The 12,955-nt window shown below is 37.2% G+C and overlaps 1 protein-coding gene across 1 annotated transcript; it reads left to right on the top strand.

Annotated features, from left to right (window-relative positions):
- The first annotated feature begins 3,479 nt into the window (after positions 1-3,479).
- sult5a1 (sulfotransferase family 5A, member 1) lies at positions 3,480-7,235 on the top strand. The gene is made up of 6 exons (XM_062423473.1): positions 3,480-3,760; positions 4,502-4,713; positions 4,808-4,934; positions 5,049-5,146; positions 5,397-5,577; positions 6,777-7,235. The coding sequence occupies exons 1-6, from the start codon at positions 3,622-3,624 to the stop codon at positions 6,908-6,910; spliced, it is 891 nt and encodes a 296-aa protein (XP_062279457.1). The 5' UTR covers positions 3,480-3,621; the 3' UTR covers positions 6,911-7,235.
- Positions 7,236-12,955: the final 5,720 nt, after the last annotated feature.

Here is a 12,955-nt window from a genome sequence, read left to right as displayed (position 1 = left end):
TCAAATATCAACTCTGCTCATCGCTCCGCCTCTGTGTTGGGGCTGTTTCTCATCAGCGTCAGCAGCCATAAATCGAGCATAACAGCTTAAATATTCTCACAATCTGTCATTGTTAGCCAATATATGTTGGTTAATGTATAATTGGCCTCTGACTTCCTTTCTAAAGTTCACAACTTATGCCTGGACAAGAATAACTCTCACACTTACCTATGGCCTTGGAAACTCTGTAGCAGAACCAGAGCAGCAGTGTGGAAAGGTTTGACCATCTCCATAGTGAAGAAGAACGACTGTGGGTACAGCTTTTATATGTTACACTATAATTCCTCACATGATCTTCATGATTGCAATAAGGGAGGTTACCTCTCACACCCCTCTTGTACAACCCAATATTACTGGAATCCCACATCTGTCACATCTTTAGGGAGTTTGACCATAACCTCTGTAACAATAAAAGTACAAATCATTAAATAGGTTTTTGAGGAACCTCATATCAACCTTCATTACTCACAAAGTTCCTGTCTCTCAGCAATAAGAAATTATTTTTCTATTGTAAGAGCGTCTGTACTACAAATAAATGAACATTTGACCTTAAACTTGGATTAACTGATTATCTGACCCCTGGGCGGCAGCGGAAACGAGTTGTGAACATAACGCTGACATATCATTACCTCTTAAGTTGATATGTTGAATTTGTCAGCAAACAGTTGTTTATTAACATGTCTAGCAGTTATGGATCAACATTGTTGTTCATTTGAAGCTGTGCTTCTGTCCTGATTAATGTAAGTCCGGTCTCGCATAGCCAGACCTATCTACACACTTAGTTTTAGCGCTGGCACTGTAATGTAAGTCCAATATTCATTCTCCTTTAGCTCTATTTTAAAAAATCTGATATTTATCACCAATAAATGAACTCATGATTACAATATTCATAGTTTGATGTATAATGCACATTAAGCCAACGAGCTGTTTTCTGTTCCAGTGTGGTAATAACAGGCATAATTTACAGTTGCAGCTTCATGCAAGTTTTGAAATGTTTACTTCAACATGCTAATGAAATGTTATGGACCACATCATTTTAAAAATTATATTTTGATTGAATTACAGTCAAAAAGCTGCTTTCCAACGTGAATGTTAATGTAAAAACAAACTAATCAGCTTGTCATTGTTTGACTATGATTTGGCTGTGAAGCCATCAGGACTGGGAGCCTTGCCTATAGATAAGGTTTGTAAAATTTCCAAAATTTACACATTTGTTATTGAAGCTTCAAATAAATATTTCTGTTCGTTTTTTAACATAACAGCTACAATTTATTATAGTGAAAGTAAATGTTATTGCATTTCAATCATTTAGTAATAGTTTTTGGCTTACAAAGAAGGAAATAAGATAATCAGGGGATAATGACATTGATGATATCGATGATAATCATTGATGCAATATGAACTATCTCGTGGTCAAAATATCTCTATAAAGCAAGGAATCTCAGCCTGTCTGTTTCTATGTATGTTTGTACTTCGCATTTCTCTTGAACTGTTCATCTGGTCTACTTCACATTTGCAGGTGCATTGCTGCGGAAAGCACAGGTCACCTGCATTCCCGAAGCGCTCAGAGCCCAATACACAAGTTAGGTGCCTAAAATGGAGAAAATACTTCCACAGGCTGTTCATAAAACTCTTTTGGCAATTGTGAGGCGCCACTACAGACAAAGCACAAATCTTGGATGTCAGTCAACCTTTTTCTCTTAATATCTTTATATATTTAACTTAATATCATACAGTATGATCTTGCAAGCAGTATTTTAACACAAACTACGAGTATAAGGAGGGTTCAACATGTCTGTGAGTGAGAACAGACCACACAACCTAAGATAACTTATCAACATATGGTCTTACTCACATCAACCCCTCTCCCTCTGAATCATTACATTCCTTAAAAAATGTCTTTATGTGAAATGACAAATTTGTTCATATCAGTATTGGGTGGTTCATATTGCATTACAGGCATGCAACAATTATATAAACTAAAGATAATGTATGGGTTTTCTCCTTAGTATGTTTTGTAAGTATCAGTGTCATATTTTAAACTTTTAATAAACTCACAAATATGGTTTATTATTTTATCTTTTGCCATAGACTTTCCTCTCTTTTTGTTTTATTCATATTTATTTGGTTTGTTATTAAGCAGGATTTAAAATCTACTGTAAAAAGCACTCCCCCTTCTTACAAGACACATACGCCACCCGCCTCATCCGTAAAGCTACCTCTATTGTGTGCAACACCAGCCACCCCGCACACAGTCAACAGTCTACATATAAAAAGTAGACTCCAAAATCTTATTTTACCTTACTGCCTATCCATTCTATGTTTTATTTTTATTTTTATATTATTATTAGTAAATGTCTTATCTGTTGTGCTCTTCAATGTTAACTCTTTAGTGTTAGGAAACATGTCTTATCTGTTGTGCCTGTGCACTTTATCTGTTCCACCGTGGGATAGTGAGAAACGTCTTCTCGATTCTTTTGTATGCCTTAACATGTGAAGAAATTGACAATAAAGCTGACTTTGACTTTGACTTGACTTGACAAGAGGGATCTCTTTGGTCATTTTCACATTCCTGAGCCAGTTTGTGGATAAAAGGATTATTCCAGCTTTAACCCATTATTCAACCCAGCAAGTCCCATTGGGGCCATAAAAAAGTTTGTTGCGGTCAAACAAAACAATACAACATGATATAAAAGTATTTAAGAAAAGACAGAGCTATGAACAAAGACAATTGGAGGCAGTTTAGACCTGCAGATGTAGACATGTTGAAATAAAGAAAGTAATAGCAGCTATAACAGTTGCTCCAATTGCAGAAAATGATTACAATGATGACAATAAATCTATCAGTTAATCACCTCTACACTCACACTTAATAACTGAAAGAAATATAAGAAGAAATACCTTTTTCAGACTGGATGAAAAACTCAGAACTGCTGACTTCCTTTCATTGAAGGAAACCAGCTGAAGTATAACACAAAGCAAACAGAAACTTGTACTGTCGAATTTTAAAACTGTATAAGCACTGAGTCATTTGGTGCAAATTCAAAACTCAAGAGCTCACATTCCACAAAGATGCTTGTTGTAGGTGTGAGTAGTCTTTGTGTATTGTAAAAAGTTTCCAGTTTCAGTTCCTCCTATATTTTCTCTTTGGGGCATTTCAAAATATATTTCAACATCTTTCACAACTTTTCTTTTATGTTCCTTGTCTTCTGACTTTTTTTTTCAACACCAGACAGATCATTGCATAGGTTTGTTGCTAAATTTTCCTGTTTTAGTCTCACTGATATACCCGCAAGTGTCGTGTTTGGAAAGCATTGCGAACATGAAAACACAAAACACACCCACTTTCTGATGTCCAGTTGAGGCGTTTCATTTGCATTTCCTCTTTTTACTTAATGTGAAGCTTATCTGGTCCTCCTCCTCAGTCTTTGCCACAGGGACAGACACACAAAGAGACAGAGTAGAGAGGTAGACAGGTACAGGCAGAGCCACAGGAAGGGAAACACAAAAGGGAAACTTGACAAGCAAAGCAGCTGAGAAATTTAAACAGAGACCAATAAATACGGACGTATATTTCAAGTTATGGCCAGGTTAGATGTCACAGAGGTATTTCATGGTATTTCTTTTCCTGGACACTTGCACACCCAGGATTCTTTGCAGTTTGCTCTCAAATTCCCATTTCAGGACACGGACATCCTCATTGTCTCCTATCCAAAGTCAGGTAAGAACATGAGACAATAAAATGGACACACCATCATGCCATCATGTAAACTGCAGTATCTTTACATGATGACAGGTAACTTTGCATGTCTAGACTTTCAAGGTCCTCTCCGAACATGTTTTAAGATGTATATCAAATAATCTGCTTTGAGTAGTATGGTTTGTTTAATATGGTTTTTACTATTTTTGTGAAAATCCTTAAAATAACATACATTTTTTTCTTCCTCATAAAAATTCCAGAACCGATAAATATGCAAAGTTTTTTTCTTGTCAAAAGTTTAGCTGTTTATCTTTGTGTCACATTAGTGAGCGTGCAGTGAGACCCCCACAAGCACACACTTTATATTTTGAACAGAAAATAATTATAAGAACAGAAATGTCTCCCACTTCACTGTGAAGTGCATTCTCAGTGTTTGTGCACTGGAGGCTTCAAGTTTCCATGTCAATCTTGTGTAAATTGAATACTGGACTATAATTTGCTCTAACTAGTAGTGATGTCACAAATCATACTACTACAGCTTTTTTGTGAGCATTATTTACTTTCCTCTTTCAGTAGGTAATTGTGAAAACAGCCTTCTAGTGTCAAACTCTGTATATTTATTTCAAACATCCAAATTAATTAACAATAAGCAAAATACATTTTTGAGAGTAGTGGGACTTTAAAGTAGTACAGATTGTACTAATTAATTAATGTAATTAATGAAAGTCAGTTCCCAGATGTTTCTCTCTTGTCTCTTAACAGGCACCACGTGGATGCAGGAAATAGTGACTCTAATATCAAGCAGAGGGGACCCACAGTTTTCAAAAACTGTTCCAAACTGGGCTCGGTCTCCCTGGCTGGAGCAGCATTATTGTGCTGCGGTACTGGAGGCCTCATCTGCTACACCTCGAGTAATCACCACACACCTGCCTTATCACCTGCTGTGCCATGCCCTCCAGGGCTCCAAAGCCAAGGTCATATTTACATATTTTACAACTCTTTGCGCCACAGCATGGTTCACACTACAGTATAGCCATTCTGACACTGTTGCTCCTCATCATTACACAGGTCATTTATGTAAGCAGAAACCCAAAAGATGTGGTGGTTTCTTTTTATCACTTCCATAAAATGGCCAACTTCCTCCCAGAGGCTGGTTCATTTCAGGAGTTTTTAAATCGATTCCTGGGAGGCAAATGTGAGTTGACGTCAGGACAATATATTTTATTATATTGTGAGAATATGTTAACTTCAGCTTTGCAGCCAAGAGTGTAATTTGATTAAATGTATTTGTTACATCTATTTGTTACAGTGTCCTTTGGCTCCTGGTTTGACCATGTTAAAGGCTGGACAAGTCAGTTAGCAACTGTGAGCAATCTGCTCCACATCACTTATGAAGAGATGTCATTGGTGAGTGAGAACTGATCCATAATTCTTGTCACTGAAGCGTCAACAAACGTGTTGTTTTAAATACACCACTAAACACGTCTTGTGAGATATACATTTATCTTGTTCCCCAATCTCCAGGGCTGTGTCATGTCTGATAAAGAAAGTGGAAGCTTATGGTGTGAAAATGTTTTTATAACTATCTTTTAACTTAATGCTAAAATTACTATATTATTTATTTTATTTTATAACAATTGTCGTCTTCCTCCCTCAGGATCTTCAAGGTGCCATAAATAAGGTAAGCTCTTTCCTCCAGTGCTCCCTGGTGGAGGATGAGCTGAACAACTGTGTGAAACACTGTAGCTTCAACAGCATGAAAGACAACAACATGGTCAACTACACCCTCATTGATGAAGGAATAATAGATCATAGCAAGGGGGCCTTCATGAGGAGAGGTAGGCCTCTGTTCTTTTATATGTCATATTTCCAGTTTTGTTCCATTCAGTTCCAAGATGTTCTTCATCCACTGTGTCCCATATGACTGAGTCATAAGTATCATCATTCACATTGTAAACAATGTTTACACAAACAACATATTAGAGAAAAAGACTGGGACATGCCATCACTCCAATATAAAGATCACGATGCTCCAAGGGGTGCTAAAATTAATCTGAGGGGTCAAAGGTTAAACACTGGATACAATTTTCTCACCAGATCTCTAAAAATCCTTCAAATAGTATAAACCAAGAAACAAAAATGACCGATCGACCTGCTCGCTGTTCATCGCCAAGTTAAAGTCATAAGTAGGCACAAGTACATTTTAAGGGGTTATGAAAGGAATATATTTGGGAAAAACAGATTTAATGCACACAATTATGATTAGAAATTGGAGTAACTAAATTAAGTTATTAAAGCTTTCTGATGCCGTCAGAAAAGATTTATAAATTCAGTGGTATCTTCTATAATGTCTGGAAACACAGGAGTCATCAGGCCTGATGCTCAATTTAGAAGCAAAGTAATGATTATTTTTGAGCTTCAATTATACATGTACTCTTTACCTGCAGTAACCAGGGGAGTCACTGATGATTCAAACACATAAGAGTAGAGTTACTATACCCCTAACTATACCTCTATACTTTTTCACTGATTTTCTATTTATCTAAAAATAAAAATGATGGATGGTAAGGATGGGAAAATTCCCATAATGACTTACTGGTGTGCATATGATCAAGACAGTGATGTGTTGTGTGAGGGTTAAAATGCAGTGCATTGACAATATAACACCATAGCCATGAACTGTAATAAGGTTGGCTGAAGTGTAGCATCCATGTTGGTTTGGCTTTCAAGCATTTAAGTAGCAAGCTGGATATATCAGAGCTTTCATAAATATATGAGTGTGACTTGGAAGTTGATGAATGAATGTTATTTTAGTCAAAAACTCCAACATGACATGTACAATCAGCTGCCATACCTCTTGTACAGTAGCTGTTGTTTCCTGACATCTCTACCTGCTGGATGATGGTTTTAAAGTAAAACTAAAGGCAGACAATACCTTTAAAAAAAAAAAAAAAAAAAAAAAAAAAAGACTCATTTGACCTTTATTTAATATCAACCTTTCTTTGCTTTACACTGTATTTGCTTCCCTTCAATTCAGGTAAGATTGGTGACTGGACAAACCTTTTCACGGAGGAGCAGAATCAATATTTTGAAAGTGTCTTCAACTCAGAAATGCAGGGATGCACTTTAGAGTTTGTGTGGGAAGAGCGAGATAAAGAGGAGACACGTTAACAAATCCCACTGAAGACTCACCACAGAACTGTGAAAAGCTTCATGCCATCAGAAATCATGTTGCATGCTGTTAGATGGATGCCAAGTGAATTGTTTTCTCTAAGTTGTAGTTTTAAGGATATTATCTGCTTAAATCATTGTGATATGCAATTGCAGAGATACAGTTAAGGGTTGATACATTATGATAATGCATTGCTCAGTACTCATAAATTGTCTTTTTGCTGTCTTGCTTCCATGTATATGTCTGTAAATGTTCCTCTAGTGATGATGTATATAAGGTTTTGATATGATAAATGTATGAATACATCTTACATAAACTGAATCCCTTTATGACTGACCATGAAAAGTCCAAATCATGCCTTTCCTTGGTACTGAACAAGTGGCACTTAAGGTTGCTAATGTGCAGTACAAGCAAATAAATTGACAGTTATGTAACTGCCACAACAATGGGCAGAGGGGAAGGACAGGCCAAAGGTTTTAATATAAAGTTCTTTGTCCAGAGGGTTGTGTTGTCCTTGTCCATCCTGTCACTTCACAGACCCCAAGAAAGGTATTCATTCATGCATTCAGTGTGTGTGTGTGTGTGTGTGTGTGTGTGTGTGTGTGTGTGTGTGTGTGTGTGTGTGTGTGTGTGTGTGTGTGTGTGTGTGTGTGTGTGTGTGTGTGTGTGTGTGTGTTTGTGTGTGTGTGTTTGTGTGTGTGTAAGAGTGGACATATGGTGCAGAGTGTACAGAACACACTGTGCTCTGTCACTGTAAGGATGAACTGATAACGTGTAGAAAGGCGCCTGTCTAGTAAAGCTTGATATGAGCATTAATCCACTGAGACTCAGAGCTGACAGCTGATTGATCCCACGCTATATCCCACTATAAATATGGTGTTTAGCACTCAAGTGTCGCAGATTGTTGCAGATATTCAGCTATTTGGGGTTGACAGTCCTATAATCTATAGTCGTGGTTTTAGCTGGGTGAAGGTATAGACTACACTTGAAATTCGTGGTGTATCATGCTTATTTAACTTGTCTCCCAGTTCTTTTTGAAGCTGTGTGGACTCACAGTTTCCACCTCCAATCCCTTCTTGAGTTGTCATCTGAATTAAATCTGGAAAACAGTTTTGATGTAATTTTAAGTTTGGAAAAATTCTATATTTTACAGGAGAGGCAAACCAACAATTAATTGATCTACTTACAAGTATTGTGCGTGTAAGGCTGTAACAATTGTCTTTGAGGAAAAGGAACACAGTGCAAGGTGTGGCTCATAGAAATGTTTCAGCACAGAGGAATATGATAAATCAGTTTATGGATACACACACAAAGTTAGTCTTCACATCATTTTTCCAGTTTGCTCTGTCCAGTTCCAAGATGTTCCTCACCCACTGTGTCACATATGACTTAGTCACATCAACTTACCCACAGTAATTTACTAGATATACCTTCTGTTCAAAGAGGCATCAAGGAATTTTGCCTTAGAAAAAATAGAGTGTATTTATTTAAAAAGTGTATGAATGTGTGTGTGAATGGATGAATGTGACATGTAGTGTTAAAGCGCTTTGAGTGATCAGAAGACTAGAAAAGCACAATACAACTACAGTCCATTTACCAACTTGAGGATTTATTGTGGTTTACCTTGGATACTGGTCAACTCTTTCACATTATACCAAACAAAAAAGGGGAAACTACTGGGCAGTGACGCTGTGTTAAGCTGACTAATGCATAAAAGCTTAAACAAAACCTTTTACGTCAATACCACCAAGAAAATGTTACATTGAGGCCAAGCTGACAGTTTGGCTAAATTGAGATGTTATTTAAGATAAGCAGAAAACATAAAACAAAAACTGTACCTAAATAGCTACAACGAGCAGTATTAAATTTAAAACTCGTTAGTTTAGATTCTACTCTGGTAGATTGCATTGTGTGTCGCTAAATGCATTTAAAATGTCAGATTAAGGTATATAATGTTTAATGTACATGTAAAACTTTACCTGTTAGAGTAGATGTTTAACTTTAAAGGGTCAGATCACTAAAATTATAAAAGAACGTCCTAATTTTTCCATTGTGGTTTGTAGCCATGCCGAAAGGGTTGGTTAGCTTTGAGATTGATGTCTTTGACTTTCCATTAGAGTGGAGGACAATGTAAAACAACAATGTTGACAGTGTGCCCTGTGGATTATCAAGGGTAAAAACTGTAACTGTTTCTGGAAAGAGATGATAGATAGATGATAATTCATTTTTTTTAAATATCAGATTTTAATCCTAAAATAAAAACAAACAAACACTGAATTAGGAGGCAGACATCTCAAATACAGATATCTATAAGCCTGGACAAATTAAACCAATATTCTCTGCACGGCTACACCAGAGGTTAATGAGAAAATGTGTTTATGACTTGTGTACTGCAATGGTTAAACGTGTTCAGTGACTGCCTTTGAGGTAAGAAAAATACATGAACTAATCAAAAACAATCTGTGCTGTTCTTTGAGAAATGGTCAGATCTTTTTAAGGCAAGGCTACACTTGAAATAAAGTGAAAAGAAATACATGGTATATCCCTTTATCTTCTGAGACAGGGAGGATTCAGTTGTGAGCAGATTATTTGAACTTTCTAATTTAAGGAGCTCTTGTCTGCAAGTGTGTCTGTATTTGTTTGCTTCTATTGCGGCAAAAACGTGCCACTGATGATTTACACAAACAGCCACTGAGCGAATTTCACATTTGTGTGTATTTGTGTACTTCATGTTTGCATGCAGGAACTGTGTGTGAACTTGTCAATTGCACATGTGTTTCTGCATTGACTTGTGTGCACATTCGAATAGGAATGCCATTTGGTTTAACTTGAGATGCACTGCATTCAAATTCAAGCTCATGCAACCTTGAAGATTATTGTCTCATGTCTTTACAAACATGTTGTTTGAGCCTGTTTAATGAATTAGTCATTATTCCTGCCTGTAGATTTAGGTGAAGGATGGCTGAAGGTGTACAATCTGAAAAGTAGATTCAGCTGTTCAGCTCACTGGAGGATGAGATGAATGACAAGCAGACAAAAGCTCTCTACCTTTGTCTGGGAAATGAATCTTTTCAGGGAATGGTAAAATCAATTTAAGGAATACTTCCATTTTCATTGATACACAGTTCCCCAAGCAGATTCCCATTTTTAATCTTCACTCACCATCTGTCACCAATCTATGTGATCTTAGTTAAATGTGTACAGAGTAATCAAGTTAACAAGGGCTCAAATGTGCTGTTGTATCAGCTGCCAATAAAGTCCACCCTTGGTCATACCCACACGCTTGTAGCATTGAAGTTCTTTGTGCTGCACACACACTCACACATCGTAGCCATGTGAGAAGCCACTTCACACCTCTCTATATATCAGGCTTCAGATTCTGCTGAGGGGAAAGAGGTTGAAGGGTGAAGCTGGTGTAAGTGTTAATTGCCCTGCATCACAAGGATTCAAACAAAACCACACACTATGTCCACATTTGTAAATCAAAAAAGAAAAATAAATAACACACAAAACAAATGTAAGATTAATATTAATTTGTTGTTGCTAGCCTGTTTTAGGAGGGGCAGAAACATTTCGGCTCACAGATTAATTAATTAATCTATTTAAACTGTTATGTAGAACACACATTGTGACTTTTTAAGATGTGTTCCTATCAAATATCAACACCCACACAGGTGTTTTCTGCTCAGGCTAATTAGACTTCTGCTCAGGTCACAGTTGGGCCGAGCTGTGCTGCAAATTAAGCTCTTTAGAAACTGTTCAAAAATCTTTTCAAAGGCTTTGACTGCCCCTCAGCTTATCCTGAAAGCTGAAAATCTAATTACCTTCTTTTAAATTATGTTTTTTAAAGTGTTTGAAAAGTGTAACAACAGTGCTGTGGACCAGAATGTGAAAAAAGATCTAATGTTTTCCACAATAAAGAAACATTAACAGATGCTCAATGTTACAAGCTCTATGAGCCTCAGATAACGCTTTATAACGAACACCATCACCAACAAACACAATCATCACTGACTGTACAGTGCCAATAATAACTAGGCTGTGTCTGCTTCTACACACAGACTTTTATAACTTGCACCATGTCTTATATTTAAAATGATAATTTTCTATGTAGCTACAGTATCTCATAGAGTTAATGATAATGAATTATATGAATGAAAAGGTTCATGGAAGTTAAGTCAGGTATAAAGAAATTACATTACATGACTCCACTGGCCACCGGCTGCCCTTGTTTAGCCAGCACACTTCTGGCTGCTTGAAGGAATTTAGGAAGACCCATTTAAACTTTGTCACATTTTCTTCTTTGCAGCCTTAGACTATATTGCTAAAATAGCTTGCAAAAATGATGGGTTAAACTAATACGTTGATAGGGAGCAGGTGACAAGACAAAGGCAGGCTGGAAGTTGATTGGCTGGGAGGACAGTCTTCGTGCAGACTATCCTCAGCAGGTGTGAAGGTAACGGCAAGCTGGGGAAAACACTGAGAGCAAGGCAGGGAGAATGAACCTGGTGCAGGGCAGGTGTGGAGAGAAAAATGGGCTGGGGAGGACATATTTGCATATCTGTGTATTGACATAACAAAATAAAGTCCTCCTGCACAACAGCAGGAAATCACTATTTAGAAACTATAACTGTCCCATTCATAAGCAGCCCATGACGTTGAACACAGATCAAATGGATTCACAATGGCAAAATCAACCACAGAGTGACACAGCAGCATCAGTCACATATGACGAATTTAAACATAGGATCACAAAAAGAGGTAATACAGCAGCAATAAATAAAATCCAAGAAAGGCTTGCAGGAAATTGCTGATCGATTGAATGGCTCTGATCTGTCTCTGAAGGTGTGCTCTTGTTGCAGTGCCTTGCGTACTATGGCAGCTCCTTCATGTACAAGCTTCTCAATCAAGGGACACGCCATGACTAACACAGAAACAGCGCATGGGTTGAGGTCGTTAATTAGGCTGGACCTTAATTAGATAAAAGAAAAAGGGAAACGCCTAGACATGCGTCCACTAAACACGTCTTAGTTTACTTTTTAGACATTATACTGACTATATTGGACTATATTATGTACTAATCAATTACCAATACCTTTTAAAACAGTACTGCCTACCAGGAAAGTAGGTTAAAGGCATATGGATATAAATATTACATTTCTTGTCCAAATATTTTTGCAGTTGTTCAATATTTATGAGGCTATTATTCTGTCAGGGTAATTTAGATTTACTAAGCATACGCCTCAATGTCAGATATCATGAACACATACAGTACCAGTCAAAGGTTTGGACACACTTTCTCATTCAAATGAATGGGAAGGTGTGTCCAAACTGTTGACTGATACTGTATGTGTGTGTGTATGGGTCAATGATGTGACACTACTTTTTTGTGTCTCTGTGGTTTAGTCAAATTTAAAAGGGTTAAAATTTGAAAAATAAATGCATGAATACATTGCACACATTCTTTTCTTGTAGACCGAGTATAAAATGTCTGATTTTAATCCATATTGAGAGAATATATTAGAGGATTAGTGGTGTAACCATTAGTGTGTGAGGGTTAAATGAGCTTTAACATGCCTTTTCCTCAGTAATGGAGTCTTGCAGGGTGAGTGTGCATAGAGGCCATGGTGGTGAAGTGCATTGACTATTGTTTTCTCTGTATCAGTTGTACCGGCAGCCTCCAAGTCTTTCTGAAGCTGTTTCTGAATGGTCCTTATGACTAACCATCTGACTCATGGTCAGACATCTTGTGGAGCTCTCATACATGGCTGGTTGAGGGTGGAGTGATGTTCCACCCTCAACCAGCCAGGAACAATACTTACTGGATGATTCAGAAATTTTGAAATAGATCTGTAAACAGTTTTATTGAAATGTTTTGTAACAGTCAGGTTGCGAAAATCTTGGGAAACCCTTTGCTATTACCCATCTTGAGATGTTTCACCTTGGCAACACAAAACCTTTTTATAGCTCATCAATATGTAAGTACCCAGCTGATATTAACTTGCACAGATAGAGGTAGAATCAATGTCTAACTACTTACAGAT

The sequence above is a fragment of the Scomber scombrus genome, chromosome 1 (genome assembly GCF_963691925.1).
Source record: "Scomber scombrus chromosome 1, fScoSco1.1, whole genome shotgun sequence".
Classification (NCBI taxonomy): Eukaryota; Metazoa; Chordata; class Actinopteri; order Scombriformes; family Scombridae; genus Scomber; species Scomber scombrus.
Note: the sequence above shows the minus strand (reverse complement) of the source record. Positions and strands in the feature narration are given on the sequence as shown.